Source organism: Acinonyx jubatus, chromosome X, assembly GCF_027475565.1.
Source record: "Acinonyx jubatus isolate Ajub_Pintada_27869175 chromosome X, VMU_Ajub_asm_v1.0, whole genome shotgun sequence".
NCBI classification, from domain to species: Eukaryota; Metazoa; Chordata; class Mammalia; order Carnivora; family Felidae; genus Acinonyx; species Acinonyx jubatus.
In genome coordinates, this window is record NC_069389.1 from 61,302,719 (window position 1) to 61,322,083 (window position 19,365).

Below are 19,365 nucleotides of genomic sequence, written 5' to 3' on the forward strand. Positions count from 1 at the left end.
CCCTCCCCGCCCCTTGTGCTCTGTCTCTCTCTGCCTCTCAAAAATAAATAAATGTAAAAAAAAATAAAAAATGGAAATACCTAAGGAAATTGGCTTATCAAATTCACTGTCATTAGGACAATAAGAAATTCAATTATAATTTCAAAATGAAATAATCTAATATTACAATTCTAATTTAGTGTTTTAAATTCACCCCTCTTTACATTTTAATCAAAAAACTCAGAGTAGATTGTAAAAGTTTATTGATATGGTCAAAAAGCAAATAGCCAGACATTTGGTTATCTGTGCTACTACAATGTCATTTTGAATAGTATTTTTAAAATGCATAACAAATAATATTTAAAACATTACTAGAAAAGTAAATTAAGAGTCTACTTTAAGGCACTTCAGATGAAAGCAAATTTCAAAGTTTACATAAAATTAACTCTATTCTAAGTTTAGTAAATCTGCTTTCTACAGATTTTAGCTAGAATGTAACTTTTCTCCCTGCACAAGAAAAATGTGCTATAAGGGAGACAAAACAAATTGAAAAAAAAGTGTCATTCTTTCAATGCTCATGGCACATTATCTGGAGCTATACAGATTACATGGAACTAGTATTACCCTGGTCAGTCTGTACAAATCAGGGCATCTTTATACAAGTCTCATAAGAATCACAGCATAAATTTATTTGGCCTGAGACAATTACAAGAATAACAGATAAGGAATCCAAAATCACACAATTTACAGGGAAGTAATCACCAAAAAGTGAATTCACTAAAGGGGAAATGGTCAACTGTATGTCCCCACCCACCAAATCTTCAAACAAAAACCCTCATAAAATGTTTCTTCTTAGGCAATTATATCCATCTCTTCTGCAAATCTCTTTATATAAGACTTTTAGACCACATGGGAGTTATTAGATAGTAAATAGTAGGCAAAGTATTATTTTAATGTAATACTTCTAAGATTGCTTTAAAATTTTTTCACAATCGTAATTATCATATTTCCATAATAGTGGAATTTCAGGATATTCTTCATAGCTATAGGAAAGGTTATGGCTAGATCTAATGATAACTTTCATTCTTTCATTCTTCACATAAATTTGGTTAGCATTTATGGTTATTTCCACTGACAGAAAAAAAGACAAAACTCAAAAACTCTTCAAATATTTACTGTTTCTCTACTTGAGGTGTGGGAATGAAGGCTAAAATAATAGCAAAAACAGAACTGTCAAGAAACAATTTACTTTCCATTCACAGGCAACAACTCAATTATGTCAGGATGTGCTTCTTCCAGTCTAAGGGAGTCCTTCTAAATACGAGGGTGAATGAAATATGTTGTAACTGTAATACAGAAATTGACTTAACCAGATGAACCTATTTTTTTCTCTAAGGTACAAATGAAATAAGCAACAATCTTTAATTTGCAGAAACATTTCAGACGATTTTTAAGTAACACTGATTTTAGCACTAAACTACATTTTTATTAGAGTGGAACCTACCGTAAATAAAAGAAATTAAGGAGACAGAATAAACCTGAAATCTTTCCAAATAAAAATAGTTAACAACACATTCATGCAGAAATCATAATCCTGTATTTAGACTTTTTAATATCTATAGCTACCACGAAGCATAACTAGAACTGTATTTCAGCAGAAAACATGAAGGAGGGGGAGGACTGGCTAGTCTTTTCTACAGGTTAGATATGTACTCTAATATTGTTCTATTTTCAGAAGATTGCATAGCACAGATTTCCCCACCCAAAAGGAAAGATGTGCAAAGTATACACATCCATGCAAAGATGGAAAAGCTAAAACTGGATTCCTGATACATTTATCTGTTAATAGGCATATGTAGGAACACCTGGTCAGTTCTTTTTTTCCCCTAATTTTGGGTAAGATAATATAAAATCAGATAGCCAAAAGCTTACTAAAGCAGTTTTGAACCTTGTTCTAATTAAAATGTAGTAGTTATAAAATTTTTATAATGTACTTAATTTTACTAAATTAAATGTTACATAAAGTTCATCAGGAAGGGAAGGTTAGGAGGAGAATTGTATCCAAAATACTTCATGGTTTTGACAAGAAATTGCTTGTTAAGGCACTACAAATCTTCTTTGGTTAAATGATTAACTATTTAAATCACTTGAAAAAAAAAGAGGTAATACAAAATACACAAATTTCATTCTTTACAACACACACCCATTTTTCATTTTCCAATTTCCATTACTCCAGTGTCTACATATCTCTGGGGTCCTTTTTAACTCATCAGAAAGCTGAAATAAAAACATTAAACAATATGTTAGTCTTTGAAAAAAAAAAGGCTTTACTTTTTTTTTTTTTGAGAAACAGAGAGTGTGTGCACATGCAAGCGGGGGAAGAACGGAGGAAGAGGGAGAGAGAGAATCCTAAGCAGGCTCCATGCCCAATGTGGAGCCTGATGTGGGGCTCAATCTCATGACAGTGAGATCATGACCTGAGCCAAAATCAAGAGTGGGATCTTAACTGACTGAGCCACCCAGGCACCCCACAATAGGCTTTAATTCTAACAAATACTGTATCTTGATTTTAACAGACAAAAGAGCATTTGGGTGTATGCATAATAAACTTTGAGTATTAATACCAAAAGTGAGAAACACCGAGATACTGAGATGGTCTTAGGCGAGAAGGAAATAGACATAAACTTAAGTTAAAATATGTCATGAAGAGAAATACTGATTAATAACTGAATCAACCATGGTGATGAAATAAAGCAATAGAAATCCCAGCGAGATTGCCCTTGTACTCCATTCAGTATTCTATAGAGGAGAAATTATTTTAAAATATATATACACAGAAGAATAAAAGTATAAAGGTAGAAGATTATAAATCAAAAATCAAAGTTCGGGTAGGTTTTGTTCTTAAAATTAAGTTTGCCAGCATAAATATCCATCAACTGATGAATGGATAAGAAGATGTGGTATATATATATATACAATGGAATATTTCTCAGCAGCCATAAAAAAGAACAAAATCTTGTCATCTGCAAAGACATGGATGGAGCTAGACAGTATTATGCTAAGTGAAATAAGTCAGTCAGAGAAAGACAAATACCATATGATTTTACTCATATGTGGAATTTAAGAAATAAAACAAACAATGGGGTGCCTGGATGGCTCAGTCAGTTAAGTGTCTGACTTTTCATCTTGGCTCAGGTCATGGTCTCACGGTTGTTGAGACTGAGCCCCACATTGGGCTCCATGCTGACAGTATGAAGCCTGCTTGGGATTCTCTCTCTCCCTCTCTCTGTGTCCCTCCCCTGTGTGTGCTCTTTCTCTCTCTCTCAAAATAAATAAATAAATATTAAAATAGAAAGAAAACAAATGAGCAAAGGGGAGGGAGAAAGAGGGAATCAAACCAAGAAAGAGACTCTTATCTATAGAGAACTGATGGTTACCAGAATGGAGGTGGGGGGAGAATGGGTTATATAGGTGATGGGGATTAAGGCGTATATTTCTTGTAAGGAGCACCAAGTATTATATGGAAGTGCTGAATTACTAAATTGTACACCTGAAACTAATATTACACTGTATGTTAACTAACTGGAATTTTACTCACCATCAAAAAGAATTAAATCTTACTACTTGCAACCACATGGATGGAACTAGTGTATTTTGCTAAGCAAAATAAGTCAGTCACAGAAAGACAAATACCATATAATTTCACTAATATGTGGAATTTAAGAAACAAAACAGATGAACATAGGGAAAGGGGGAAAAAAGAGAGGGAAGCAAACCATGAGACTCCTAAGTCTAGAGAACAAACTGAGGGCTGATGGAAGGGAGGTAGTCGGGGGATGGGCTAAATGGGTGATGGGTATTGAAGAGGGCACTTGTGATGAGCACTGGGTGTTATACATAAGTGATGAATCACTAAATTCTATTCCTGACACCAGTATTACACTATATGAGAACTAAAATTTAAATAAAAATCTGAAAAAGAAATAAAAAAAGAAATAAAATTAAGTAAGTTTGCAAGAAAAAATTCAAAAAAAGATTGATTTATGTTGTTCATTGATCAAAAGAATCTAGGACTGTCACAATATAATCAATCAACCAAGGAGTTGTTCAAAATTACCTACTGCAAACATGTGTTAAAAGTAATATGAAAAATGAATTTGTCTCTCAAAAACATCACTTGATATACTTTATTTTTAGTGTTCATAGTCCTTTATACAACAGGACAAGGTTGTATTAAAAGAACAGGAATTATGGCAACTGATACTCAGATTATAAAACTAACTCACAACATTCCCCATTATGTAGGTACACATCTCATGGCTACTAACAGAATAAAATCGAGAATTTACAACCAGGACAGTAATTTCTTCCCTGAGCCTTAGAGATCTCTATGAACATTTCAAGCCAATTAGATCTTCTTAAACGCTCTTTCTTTTTTTGTTGTTGTTTTATAGTTTATTTATTTTGAGAGAGAGAGAGTGTGTGAGCAGGAGAAGGGCAGAGAGAGCCAGGCAGGCCCCATGCTGACAGTTCCCCAAACACTCTTTCTTATACTCTCCATAAACTGGATTCTAGGGTACCTTGATGGCTCAGTTGGTTAAGCGTCCGACTTTTTTTTTTTTTAACGTTTATTTGTTTTTGAAGGAGAGAGAGACAGAGCGTGAGCAGGGGAGGGGCAGAGAGAGAGGGAGACACAGAATGTGAAGCAGGCTCCAGTCTCTCAGCTGTCAGCACAGAGCTTGATGCAGGGCTTGAACTCACAAATCATGAGAGCTGAAGTCGGATACTTAGCCGACTGAGCCACCCAGGTGCCCCAAGCATCCGGCTCTTGATTTTGGCTCAGGTCATGATTTCACTGTTCATGGGGTTGAGCCCCCGTGCTGTTAGCACAGAGCCTGTTTTGGATTCTCTCTCCTTCTCTTTCTGCCCCTTGTCCCTGCTCATGTGTTCTTTCTTTCTCAAAATAAATAAAAACCTTAAAAAATCAAAATAATAAAAAAAAAACTGGATTCTAATGAAATGTTCTGTTTATGCCATCTAAAGAACCTTGAAAAGTAGAGGTGAGAAGTTTTAAAATAACATTAAAAGATAATTTGCTCCAGGGTGCCTAGGTGGCTCAGTTGGTTGAGCGTCCGACTCTTGATTTTGGCTCAGATCATGATCTTGCATTTCGTGGCATCGAGCCCCATGCTGGGCTCTGTGCTGACAGCATGGAGCCTGATTTGGATTCTCTCTCTCCCTCTCTCTCTGCCCCTCCTCTGCTCCCTCTCTCTCTCAAAATAAAAAAAAAATAATAAATAAAATAATAATTTGCTCCTCAAGAGTAAGTAGAGTATGTGGACAAGGCATAAAATAATCTAATCATTAAGTGTTTTTAGATTTTTAGATTAAATTAGGTGATGTCAGAACAACCCTCAAAGATATTCCTGAGAAGAGAAATCACATACTATTGTCCATTATATCATAATTTTCTTAAGTTAATTTTTATATGCAACATATTTAAGTTAATGCCTATCTCTGCTTTAGAAGCTAGACTAGTTTGGAGGTAAAGAAAAACAAATATTATAAAGCAACATTAACTCTAATCATTGTTAAGTATAGGTAATCACTATGTAAATATAAAATAATCATACCTATATGGATATCCATGATATTTAGATCTGAAAATAGACAGCATCCAACTGAAGAATAATACAACAAGTACAATACCAGCCACACACATTACTGGAGAAAAACAAAAGGAGAGTAAAATGAGCATGTTAAGCAAAATAAAAAACTGGGGCACAAATTTTAGTCTACAAGAGTGAAAAGGAAGGGATATAATTTACTGGTAAATTGCGATTTTCCAAAAATTTTCATACCTATTCTTTATTTAAAATTTTTTCTAAAGTTTATTTATTTACTTTTGCGAGGGGAAAGGGGCAGAGAGAGAGGGAGAGATAGAATCCCAAGCAGGCTCTGTGCTGTCAGTGCAGACCCCGATATGGGGCTTGAACTCACAGTCTGTGAGATCATGACCTTAGTCGAAATCAAGAGTTGGACACCCAACTGAGTGAGCCACCCAGGCGCCTCCATACCTATTCTTTATCTTCAGGATTCTGCCTTCCCATTTAATTTGAACCATTACAATATAATAGAGTAGTTCCACTTATACACTTGTGCAATTTAATTGCATATAATAATATATTCCTTTAAAATTATCACAGTCAAGAAATTAGTGTTAGAAAGTTCTACTGACAAGGAAATCACTCACTAAATTCCTTCTAAACCCTTAAAAGTGGCCTTATTGTATTGATAAATATTGATTTAAAGACATCTGATAACATCATTGTGACACCCTCACTTGAAAGTACTTTATTCATTTATAGGTAACTACACTGCCTAAATAAGGTACTCATTCAATATGGATGCCTCATTTGAATGAGGGGGAAAATACTGAATCCTAGCTCTAAATTCATAGCTCTCTACATTCATTTCATATGCTCTGATTTGGCATAGCAGTTAACGACCTTAACTCTGGATGCTGACCCCACAATGCTCAAGTATGATTCCCATAACTTGAGGCTCTTTGAGTCCTGTGAATAACACTGGCTAAAAAGCACAGAGGTGGGGATGTGGGAAAGCAGGTGTGCTACAGCAGTAGAAGTTCTAGGGAAACATACTTATTGGCCAACACAAAAAACAGCTTTTAGTTATCTTATACTTAGGGAACAGTTTTTTTTTTTCCTTTTTTAAGTTATCACATAATATGATTAGGGACTAAAATGTAAATATTAAAGGGGCACCTGGGTGGCTCAGTCAGTTAAGCATCCGACTTCAGCTCAGGTCATGATCTTGCAGTCTGTGAGTTCAAGCCCCGCGTCAGGCTCTGTGCTGACAGCTCAGAGCCTGGAGCCTGCTTCGGATTCTGTGTCTCCCTCTCTCTCTGCCCCTCCCTCACTTGCACTCTGTCTCTGTCTCTCAAAAATAAACATTAAAAGAAATTTTTTTAAATGTAAATGTTAAATATATTTTTTCTGAGTATTAACACATGATCATTGTAGAAGTCTTTTTTATCCAATTAAACACACATATACATGTATATCTATATCAATGTATATATAAAATCAGTCTGTGTATGTTTGTATTCTACTTTTTTCATGTAACATATCTAAAAGTGTCTAAGACAGTTTCTGGTATAAAACAAACGTTAAATAAGTGTTTATGGTTATCATTTGTATTATTTTATTAGGTTAGAACCTTAGAAGTAGATCAAATTGGGATTATTTTAATATACGTCACCAAAATACTTTATAATTTAAATTCATGCCACCAGTGTAGTACCCAGAGGGCCTATTCCCAATAATGGATACTGAGAAAGGCAAGTTTTTAAGTCAGGCAATTAAAGGATGTATACTGACTAGATAAAAAATTGATACATTTGTTCTGCTTTTGCAATATGTGAAGATTCATTTCAATTCAGAAAAATAAGAATCTTCTAAATCTGAAATCCAATGTCATCATCTTTTTTCTAGAATAAAAAGTAGACTTTATTTAGTGAGTTTAATTTGATAACATTTAACTTTGTAGTCATAAAAGTAAAACTCTGATTTAAAGTTATTTTATGTAAGTAAAATAAAACTACATTGCTAGCATTTCTTTACAAGTACCCATGTGTGAATATTTTAATATATAAAAAGTTCACCCAAACCAATATAAAAGGTTCTAAGACTCTAATAGATTAAATAGCAAAAGTCAAAAAGGCTTTTTACATAAGGGAAAACACAAACAGCTAATAAACATTTAGAAAAATATTCAACTTTACTAATAACCAAAGAAGTACAAAATAATATAAAGTTTCCCGCCATCTGATTAGCAAACACACACACACACACACACACACACACACACACACACAAACCACACACACAGATTTTTAATGAGCTTAGCTTAGCTAATGTTGACAAAGTTACTGTGAAACAAGCATTTTTTTTTTTTTTTTTGGAAACAAGCATTTTTAAATGCCACTAGTAGGAATCTAAACTATCAGAACATCTGGGGAAAGAGTTTGGCATCATCAGTTTAAAACATCGAGAGAATTAAAAAATACACAGGACCATACAGTCATTCAACTTGTAGGAATCTACCTTCTTTTTTAATATTTATTGTTGAGACAGAGAGAGACAGAGCGTGAGCAGGGGTGGGGCAGAGAGAGAGGGAGACACAGAATCCAAAGCAGGCTCCAGGCTCTGAGCTGTCAGCACAGAGCCCGATGCGGGGCTAGAACTCATGAACTGTGAGATCATGACCTGAGTCGAAGTCGAACGCTTAACCGACTGAGCCACCCAGGCGCCCCTGTAGGAATCTACCTTAAGAAATTAATATGAGGGGCGCCTGGGTGGCTCAGTCGGTTGGGCATCTGACTTCGGCCCAGGTCATGATATCGCGGTTCGTGGATTCGAGCCCCCGCATCAGGCTCTGTGCTGACAGCTCAGAGCCTGGAGCCTGCTTTGGATTCTGTGTCTCCCTCTCTCTCTGCCCCTACTCACACTCTGTCTCTGTCTCTCAAAAATAAATAAACATTGAAAAAAAAAATTAAAAAAAAGAAATTAATATGAAATGAGAATAAAGCTTAATATACTATGATAGTCATTAAGGAAATATTATTATAATGGAAGTTAGAAGAAAAACTAAATGTTTAACAAAATCAGAATGGTTAAGTAAACTACCGCATAGAGTACAAATTTAAAATTATGTATAGGAAAATATTTATTAGTGAATTGTTTAAGTCCAGTTAAAAAGGGAGGTACAAGATTTAAAATTTTATACACAGAGTTTTAAATATGTTTTTACAAATGAAAGAAACTATATTAAAACATTAAAATATTTAGCTTCTCAATTATGGAATAATGGGTATTTTTCCCCCCAAATGTTTCACACTCTGATTTCCCTTCACATTTTCTACATTAAGTGTATGTTACTTTTAAAATAATTAAGAAGTAAAACAACACACCTATATCTAAGAGAGGAAGTGATTAAGAGGACATTCTTTTTTCTATATTAAAAGCACAATTGTTATGTAACATTATATGCCAACTATATTTTAATAATACAAAATAAAAATTAAATAAAAAGTAAAGGTATAATTGTTACATTTTGGCATATGATATAACTTACTCTTTCGCTTTCCAATATCCATGTCAGAGGTAGCAGCTTCACATAAGAGCACCATCCCTAAGGTAACCCCACCATCTTAGAAAAATTGTTTAAGGAGAAATTCATACAGACACAAAGACATACTACTTTAATATTCTTATTATTTCATGAAGAAAATTACAGTGAACATACAAACCTTCAAATTTCAATTACCAAAAACTAAAATACGTAATCTTGTATCTATACAGAATGGCAATTATTTACTATGAAGATATAATAAAAATATTAAGGTTGGAAAATTACTTCATTTGTACAAATAAAAACTAATATTTTCAACAAATATCCCACAATAACTCACAAATGAAATATGAGTTTTCCTGACATGGTACTTTGATATAACCTTTCTGGACATTCTGGCAACTATTGCTCCATCCTTGTATATGTTTTATTTATTTATTTTAATGTTTATTTATTTTGAAAGAGAGAGAAAGAACTTGAGGAAAGGAGGGACAGAGAGAGAGAATCCCAAGCAGGCTCCATGCTGCCAGTGCAGAGCCCGATGCAGGGCTTGATCTCATGAACCAAGAGATCATGACCTGAGCCGAAATCAAGAGTTGACATTCAACCACCTGAGCCACCCAGGCACCCACAACCTTGTATACATTTTAAAACATAAATATCCTTTATGATTATTCAACCACCCTCCCAAATTGAAAACACTTGAAATGTACACCATTTGGAGAGAATAGCAACTAATTTTTATTTAAAAAATAACTTTTCAAAAATTCTCCAGAATTTCAACAATTAACTGTTAAAGCACAAATTACTACTAAACTCAGCTTGACATATTCTAATAAAAAAAAAAAGAAAATCCTGTATGTCATCACCTCAATTTTATTCAGCTTAATATAGAAGCTACATAAATACAAAATATACCTACTCATGAAAATAGGTTACACATGGGATGGTTAACTGCTAAAATAAGCAAAATTGAATTTTAAAGCAAATATAATGTGTTCTAATAGAAAAGAGAAATTTACCCTGCAGTTTGGTAAATACAAACAGCAGTTAAAAATGCCCAAATCACCAAGGTCATGATCTCACAGTTCATGGGTTTGAGTCCTGTGTCAGGCTCTGTGCTGACAGCTCAGAGGCTGACGCCTGCTTCGGATTCTGTATCTCCCTCTCTCTGTCCCTTCCCCACTCGGCACTCTGTCTGTGTCTCTCAAAAATAAATTAAACATCAAAAAACTTTTTCTTAAAGCCCATATCAGGGATGCCTGTGTGGCTCTGTCAGTTAAGCAGTCCACTCTTTATTTCATCTCAGGTCATGATCTCACAGCTTTGCGAGTTTGAACCCTATGTCGGGCTCTGCGCTGATTGCTCAAAGCCGGCTTGGGATTCTTTTTCTCTCTGCCCTTCCCCCTCTAGTGCTCTTTCTCTCTCTCTCTCTCTCTCTCCTCAAAATAAATAAACTTTAAAAAAGTGCCCAAATTAATTACACATACACACATACACATTGTAGGCTACCACATGTGGGTATGATTAAGAAGAAAGGGAAAAATAGGTGTTCAGTTAAAGCCTGAATTTATCATTGGCTCTATAGTTTGTCTATTCATCCCTTCACTATGGCCTTGCCCTCTCTCTCAATAGCCTTTTTTTAGGCATTATGCCCACTCATCATGCCTTTAGTTGCTTAGACAAGTAGTATTCTGCAATGATTATTTTTTCTAAGGTTCTTTATACCCAGATACATGAAAAGACTGATCATTTCTGTAGGCTTTGGTTAGAAGGCACTCTTGATTAATGGCTGAGACTTTTGCTTTCGGAATGGTTTGTTTTGTATCATGGTCTATATGTATTTTCTTTAAATAAGCTTTCCATCTTGCAATATACCGCCAAGGTCTTTGTGTGCTGTTCTCAGTTATCAAGAGCTGTGATGTACTTCCATATGTATTGTTTCATTTCATTTATTGATTCATATCATTTATTGACAAACTTTTACTGACACTGCCTATTATATGGCAGGTGCTTCTAGATGTTGGGAGTTAAAAGTTGGACAAAATTAGGGCGCCTGGGTGGCTCAGTCAGTTGAGTGTCCGACTTCAGCTCAGGTCATGATCTCACAGCTCGTGGGTTCGAGCCCCATATTGGGCTCTGTGCTGACAGCTCAGAGCCTGGAGCCTGCTTCGGATTCTGTGTCTCCCTCTCTCTCTGCTCCTCCCCTGTTCACGCTCTGTATCTCTGTCTCCCCTCAAAAATAAATGAAGATTAAAGAAAATATTTTTTAAAAGTTGAACAAAATATAGACCATTCTTTGGACAAGTTTACTTTCTAGTGGGATATATAAGTGATGAAACAAATAATAAATAATTACCTAATCATGATTAAATGTTACTATGGAAGAACTAAATAGAAATTAGAGAAAGTAGTATTTTATAACACATAAGAACTGGGCTATAAAATGAGCTAGCAGTGGGGTGCCTGGGTGGCTCAATTGGTTAAGCGTCCAACTTCGGCTCAAGTCATGATCTTGTGGTTCATGAGTTTGAGCTCCGCATTGGGCTCTGTAGCTCAGAGCCTGGAGCCTGCTTCTGATTCTGTCTCCCTCTCTCTCTGCCCTCCCCCACTCACGCTCTGTCTCTCTCTTAAAAATAAACATTAAAATTTTTTTTAAAGAACTAGGAGAACTAAAGTATATTATATATGATGAAGGCAAAGACATTTGCATAAAATGAGGCATAATTATAAAATTGTGGAAAAACGTTTAAATTACGTACTTTGAATTATTATTATCCGAGGTAATTTAAGCAATGACATACAATTTCTTTGCCTATTGAATTAGCAGTTTAAAAAAGTGAGAAAACAGGGGGACCTGGGTGGCTCAGTCAGTTGAGACCTCAAACTTGGGCTCAGGTGACGGACGATCTCACAGTTCATTAGTGCACTTGTGCATGCACTCTCACACTGTCTCTCTCAGAAATAATAAATGAATAAACTTTAAAGAAAAAATGTGAGAATACATAATAATACTTAGAACTTGTCAGGGCTATCAGTGCACATATTCTGGCAGCAATCCTCCTTCCCTTTTTTTCAGTAAAATTATTTTGGAAAATAATTTAGACAAAACATCAAGAACAATAGAAAGATTTGTACACTTTGCTTCAAATCTTACTTCTGAGAATTTGGAGATACGTCAAATTATCTTATATTTATTTTTTTAATGTTTATTTTTGAGAGAGAGTATGCATGAGTGGGGTAGGGGCAGAGAGAGAGGGAGACACAGAATACAAAGTAGGCTCCAGGTTCTGAGCTGTCAGCATAGAGCCCGACGCGGGGCTCCAACCCACAAACCATGAGATCGTGACCCAAGTCGAAGTTGGACACTTAACCAACTGAGCCACCCAGACGTCCCTGCCAAATTATGTTTATATCCAAGTAAACACTCGTTGCAATGTTCAACAATAGGAGAATAACTGAATTATAATATACATATTATATAAATATTAAGAATGATCACTATTTTTCTTTGCCTGTATTTTCTTATTTCTCTGTAATTCTCATGCAACGTTTATAACTATAAAGGCCAACAATGATACAGAAAATGCTTGTGATATATTAAACCAAACTGCATACAAAGTATGTCTATAACTACAAAAAAAGGAGCACCCCTCAAAAAAATACAAATAAGCAGAGAATGAAAGAGGATATGCGAAAATAAACCTAGATTTTAATATTAGGGTTTAAGATCATGGATGAAATTTTTCTTATCTGCTGTTTTATTTTTTACATTCAAATATATTTAATGTATAATTCCATTTGTGTAAAGTTAAAAAATAAGCAAAACTGATCCACATTGTTAGCTGTCAGGATAGTAGTTACCTTTGGGTGGGGAGGTAGCAATCTGGAGGAGGTGATGAGATGGAGGAGGCTTTGGGTTGTGAGTAAAATTTTATTTCATCAACTGGGTGGTGGTTACACCCAGTTTTGTTCATTTTGTGAAAATTTATCAAACTGTACACTGCACTTATAAATTGTGAACATTTCTGCATGAATATAATAATTCAAATTAAAAAGTTTAAAATGTTATTTTAAAAGTTGCTTTTAGTAGATCACTCAATTCATACAGATTGCTTTATTAATCATGTAGTAAATTATACAATACTAAAATAATGATAAATATGTGGATATTTTCCAAACTCATAATTACTAGTTAGTAGTAGTCTCATTCTATTAGTTCTTATCACATGGTAACTTTTGAGTTTTTAGGCTTTGTGTCCATTAAAAAAATAAGGGATTTTCAGTCTCCCATAAAATTCCCTACTGCTAACAAAGTTAAATAACTTCATTCATGGTCTCACCATCACACCTTATTACACAGTATTTAAAGTACTGTCTTGTAATCTGTACACATCTGTTTGTCCCAATACTGTAAGTTCCTTAGATAAATCATGCATTCATAACATTTAGCAAAGTAATTGCTCAGAAAACATCACTCACACCTTCCTAACCACTACCAAAAAGCTAAAACAAAATAAAGGAAAAATAAATATCTCACTGAAAAAAATTTCCCATTTTGCATTCTATTAACCAAATTTACAAAAAATGATGTATTTCCAAATAGAAACTATTGTGACCTCATCAAAATAAAAAGCTTCTGCACAGTGAAGCAAATAATCAACAAAACTAAAAGGCAACCGACAGAACGGAAGAAGATATTTGCAAATGACATATCTGATAAAGAGTTAGTATCCAAAATATATGAAGAACTTACAAAACTCAACACTCAAAAAACAAATAATTCAGTTAAAAACTGGGCAGAAGACATGAATAGACACTTCTCCAAAGAAGATGTACAGATGGCTAACAGACACATGAAAAGATACTCAATTTCACTGATCATCAGGGAAATACAAATCAAAACCACAATGAGATACCACCTCACACCAGTTAGAATGTCTAAAATTAACAACACAGGAAACAACAGGTGTTGGCAAGGATGTGGAGAAAGGGGAACCCTCTTACACTCTTGGTAGGAATGCAAACTGGTGAAACCACTGTGGAAAACAGTATGGAGGTTCTTCAAAAAGTTAAAAATAGAACTACCCTATGATCCAGCAATTGCACTAGTAGGAATTTACCAAAAGGATACAAAATTACAAATTTAAAGGGATACATGCCCTCCAATGTTTATAGCAGCATTATCAACAATAGCCAAATTGTGGAAAGAGCCCAAATGTGCATCAACTAATGAATGGATAAAAAAGATGTGAGAGATATAGATGAGATAGAGATAGAGATAGAGATATATAGATATAGAGAGGGAATAGACTATTACTCAGCCATAAAAAAGGAATGAAATCTTGCCATTTGCAATGATGTGGATGGAGGTGGAAGAAGGTATTATGCTAAGCAAATTACATCACTCAGAGAAAGACAAATACCATGTGATTTCACTCATATGTGTAATTTAAGAAACAAAACAAATGAACATAAGAGGGGGGGAAATGAGAGGCAAACAAAGAAACAGGCTCTTAACTATAGAGAGCAAACTGATGGTTACCAGAGGGAGGTGGGTGGGGGAATGGGTTAAACAGGTGATGGGGATTAAGAAGGAGGGCACTTGTGATGAACACCCAGTGTTGTATGTAATAGTTGAGTTACTAAATTCTACACCTGAAACTAAATTTACACTATATGTTAACTAATTAGAATTTAAACAAAAACTTGGAAAGGAAAAAAATGCTATCTTTCAACAGGCTTGCAATCTGTTCCAAATGTATGTGAAGCTTTAAGTAATGTTTAACCTTTAGGCAGAAGAAAAAGGTAAGACTATTCCTATTTCTTAAACTTCTTATATAATTATACTTAAAAACTAAGGACAAGCTTAGGAGAGAATTTTGACAGTCTACAATGTTAAAGAGACCATGATTAAGGTCCAGGTTCTACCAGAAAGAGTGACATGGTTCATAGACCAGGCTCTCAAGTTGAAAGCCATGGATGGAGAGGATGGAGAAAATGGGAGAAAAACATTGAAGAGACAGTAACTAAAACATTTTTCAAAATGAATGAAGTGGGGGGCGCCTGGGTGGCTCAGTCGGTTAAGCGGCCGACTTCGGCTCAGGTCATGATCTCGTGGTCTGTGAGATCGAGCCCCGCATCGGGCTCTGTGCTGACAGCTCAGAGCCTGGAGCCTGTTTCAGATTCTGTGTCTCCCTCTCTCTGACCCTCCCCCATTCATGCTCTGTCTCTCTCTGTCTCAAAAATAAATAAACATTAAAAAAATTAAAAAAAAAAATGAATGAAGGGTACTGACCCACAGATTGAGGAAGTTCTGCAACCCAGAAAACAGGAGGAATACAAATAAAAACATTAGGAAAAAAGTCTTAAAATCCATCAGAGAAAGACACACTGCCTTCAAAGAACAATAATAAGAACTAAATCTAACTTTTTCACAGAAACTACATAAGTAAAATACAATGGAATAACATTTCCAAAGTGCTTAAAGAAATCTAGAAATCTATACCTGTAAAATACCTTTCAACAATGAAGAAGAAATAAATTTTTTTGGAAAAAAAGTTAGGACAAAGCTAGAACACCAACAAACCACAAATCACTTAATATTGTATAATTTTATCTGCCATTTTGCTACACTATTCAGTTTCAAAATATCATTAATTGAGACCATTTTGAGACACTGAAAAATTTCCAAGTTATAGTAATTTGTTAATACACCAAACCATAAACAAGCATTTTCAAATTAAATTTTCAAATAATTTGAAATAGGACAGAGAAAGACAAACTTGTATCGTCTCTTATATGTGGAATCTAAAAATAAATTGTATATACACACATGCCTGCAAGCATTCATGGATACAGAGAACAGACTGGTGGTTACTAGAGAAGGGAAGTAAGGGGTGGGAGAAATGGGTGAACCTTTTTAGTTTAAATAAACTGAATAAAAAGTGTTAAAAGAATAAAAAAATAAATTGAATAAAAAATAAATTTTAGGGTTTGAAAGAAACATGGTTTGGATCATATTTTTCTTGCGATCTTCTTTCTTATCATAAGGAATAGGTGTTTATTATTAATTTTTTTAGCTCACCATTCCATGGCTGAACAGATGAACTTTCCTGGCTCTGAACTGGATTTTAAGCAGATTTGTTTTCCATATTATACATGAACACTGTTTTGAGAAAATATCATTTTCCCAAATGTCCTTCAATTAAAACCGAAAGCTTAAATTTTTTCCAGAATGTTTCTCTTCAAGTATCTCTATTAAATAAATCACTGATATAGTACAATAAAATGGGGAACGATTTACAAAGATTGACTAAAGGGGGTATTTCCAAGGGTTTTGATTTTTTCTTTACACTTCTTTTTATTTTCTAAATTTCCTTTAATTAACTTGTATTGCTTTTATAATCAGAAAAAAAATTTTAAGGGATTAAATTACTCATATTGATTGTAATCACCTTCAAATTTCTTAGCCAGTTCTTAGTATAATCCACTGTCAACAGAGTAAGTGTTGAACTAGATGACCTCTAAATTCTTTAGATTATGAGATGAGACCTTACCATCAAGCCACTGGGCAGTTTTCTCTAACAGCCTGGGCTACAACTGACTCTAATGTCAATGTCAGGACCCCTTGGCCAAGAAGCACAATTCTAGGAACATTACATTTGTTTACCTTGTTGATTTGTTCTGCAGAGTCACTGCTTGTATATTCGTGGGGTGGGGGTAAACTGTGTTCAGTAATACTATGAAATTTAGACACTGACCTGTTACTGTTCAGACTGAAATTTTCAGATGTGAGAAAGTAAAAATCTGCCCTGCCATTCAAAAGAATGGGACAACATACAAAAAGCAGCTACAAAGTTCACAGGAAATAATATTTCTACCTAGGACGTGCTGCAGCTATAAAATGTCAAAATAACCTCTGTCTTTGAGTAACTACTGTTTTTTACTAAATGATGAACACTGTTCTCTAAAATCATACACTGATTCAAATTACATCACTAAGGTAACAATCCATTCTTGCCTGGAGGATCTAAGTCACTAAATGTACAATTTCTTCTTTTATTTCAGAGGGAGAGAGCACACGCAAGTAGGGGATGAGGGGCAGAGAGAGAGTCTTAAGCAGGCTCCATGTCAGCACGGAGCCAGACTTGGGGCTTAATCCCATGACCCTGGGATCATGACCTGAGCTGAATTAAAGAGTCAGATGCTTAACCAACTGAGCCACCCAGGTGCCCTAATGTATAATTTCTAAGTAGCCTCAATTTACAACTAAATAAAGCTTCAAATAAAGAGTTTGTGAAGACAAACTCCCACATTTATCTGAACTCTGTATAGTTTCTAGGAAACAGAATCCTGTGTCCACTTCACAGTCCAAACTTGATACTGATCCCTTTACATTTAGCCTGGCTTTCCTTTAAGTTTATCAAAAACATTGCTTCCTTTACATTGCACCTAAGCTTCACCCTTCCTTCAAATTTTATAATAACTCTATCTTTCCTTAGGTAAGATGTCACATGATTCTTCTGATGTGCAGTCTCCCTTGAATCAGTGATCAATAAACCTGGCTCTATCAGACTGCAGGTTTGTCTCTGATTGCGCTAAGATAGATGGCACAGAAATATGATTCCAAAGATATTAAAACTTGCATTAATACGAAAGCAGCCTCAGGGTGCCTGGGTGGCTCAGTCATTTAAGCATCTGGCTCTTGATGTAGGCTCGGGTCATGGTCTCACGGTTCCTGAATTCGAGCCCCACGACAGGCTCTTCACCGACAGAGCCTGCTTGGGATTCTTCCTCTCTCCCTCCCTCTCTGTTCCTCTCCCAATTGTGCTGTTTCTCTCTCAAAATAAATAAATAAACAAAAAAATAAGAGAGCAGCCTCAACCAAACACTGTAGACAAAATACTAGAATGTGAGCAAACAGACAAATTAAAATGTAGCACCAAGGACTTATTATAAAGAGGATACTAAACAGAAGAACAATATGTGTTTCAGCTACAAACTGGGCTTGGCTGCTTCCATGGATATAATTCTGGGGGGAAAAAAGACAAAATTAAATCTTTAAACATACATTAACTTTTGGTATTCTAATCCTAAAATGGGCTATTTTCAACTCCTATGAAATTATTAATTTACCTGATGTATACCAGCACTGGACCTGTGGTATTCATCAATAAGTAATTTGGACAAAATAAACATTATTTCTGTGTTTTTATTCATTTGCCTTTTCGTTGTACTTATACTATGTTTTCAACAACAGAACATATGAGAAAACTAGTATTTCAGTGTACAAGACCATGAGGTATAATAATGTAAACTTCATGAAGACAAAGATTGTTTTTCTTCTTTATCACTATAATACTTAGCACAGTGCCTAGAAACGGTACATGCTCAAGTACTAGATCAATTATTCTATTTAGTTCAAGTCTGACTTTCATAGTCAGCCTAGTCAAAAGGACTCACCAAATGGGATAAGGAACTTTCCACTTTTTTTGTTTTTTAGGAACTTTCTACTTTTAAGAGAACTTTTCAGTAATTGAAGCTCAGTATCAGAGAAATTAAAAGGTAAAAACTAAACCTAGGTCCTTCACATCCTGGCAATGATGTCACAAAATAATTATTAAAGTTAACTTTGGTATACAATGGAAAGAAATTCCAGACTTCCCTTACCACATGTCCTGTGTGGGGATTCTTATGAGCATACGGTGGTCCTCTTATATGGTTCCACATTTGACCTGATGTCATAGCAAGCACAAAACACTAAAAAACAAAAAATAATGAAATACTTATACAACATGGTACAGCTGCTCCCACACTGATTAACAGGTTTATGACAAGTGTGTCTGCTTAAGTAATATGTGAACAAAATTTTTTCAGATAAATGATTTTTGATTAAGTCTTGTATTTCACAAGAACCAATAATAGTTATTCTGAAAGGAAAACCCTATTTTAAAATTATAAATAAGCTGACACAAGTTTCACAATTGAAAACTGAAAAGTCTTTTAGAATATTTTCAAAGGGGGGCACCTGGGTGGCTCAGTCTGGTTGAGTGTCTGGCTCTTTGTTTCCGCTCAGGTCATGATCTCATGGTTCAGTTTGGGAGTTCAAGCCCCGTGTCAGGCTCTGCGCTGGCAACCCAGAGTCTGCTTGGGATTCTTTCTCTCTCTCCTTCTCTCTTTCTCTCTCTGCCCCTCACCTGCTGGTGCTCTCTCAAATAAAAATTAAAAAAT

General features: G+C 35.0%; 1 protein-coding gene across 1 annotated transcript in view; it reads right to left on the reverse strand.

Annotated features, from left to right (window-relative positions):
- Positions 1 to 225: 225 nt before the first annotated feature.
- The window catches only part of MAGT1 (magnesium transporter 1), a 58,943-nt gene continuing 39,803 nt past the window's right edge, over positions 226 to 19,365 (reverse strand). Inside the window, exons 6-10 of the mRNA XM_015084280.3 lie at positions 18,805 to 18,894; positions 18,103 to 18,166; positions 9,136 to 9,210; positions 5,613 to 5,703; positions 226 to 2,256 (exon numbers count right to left, since the gene is read on the reverse strand). Of these exons, the coding sequence (XP_014939766.1) occupies positions 2,241 to 2,256; positions 5,613 to 5,703; positions 9,136 to 9,210; positions 18,103 to 18,166; positions 18,805 to 18,894 (336 nt within the window). The 3' untranslated portion in view covers positions 226 to 2,240. The remainder of the gene's footprint in view (positions 2,257 to 5,612; positions 5,704 to 9,135; positions 9,211 to 18,102; positions 18,167 to 18,804; positions 18,895 to 19,365) is intronic.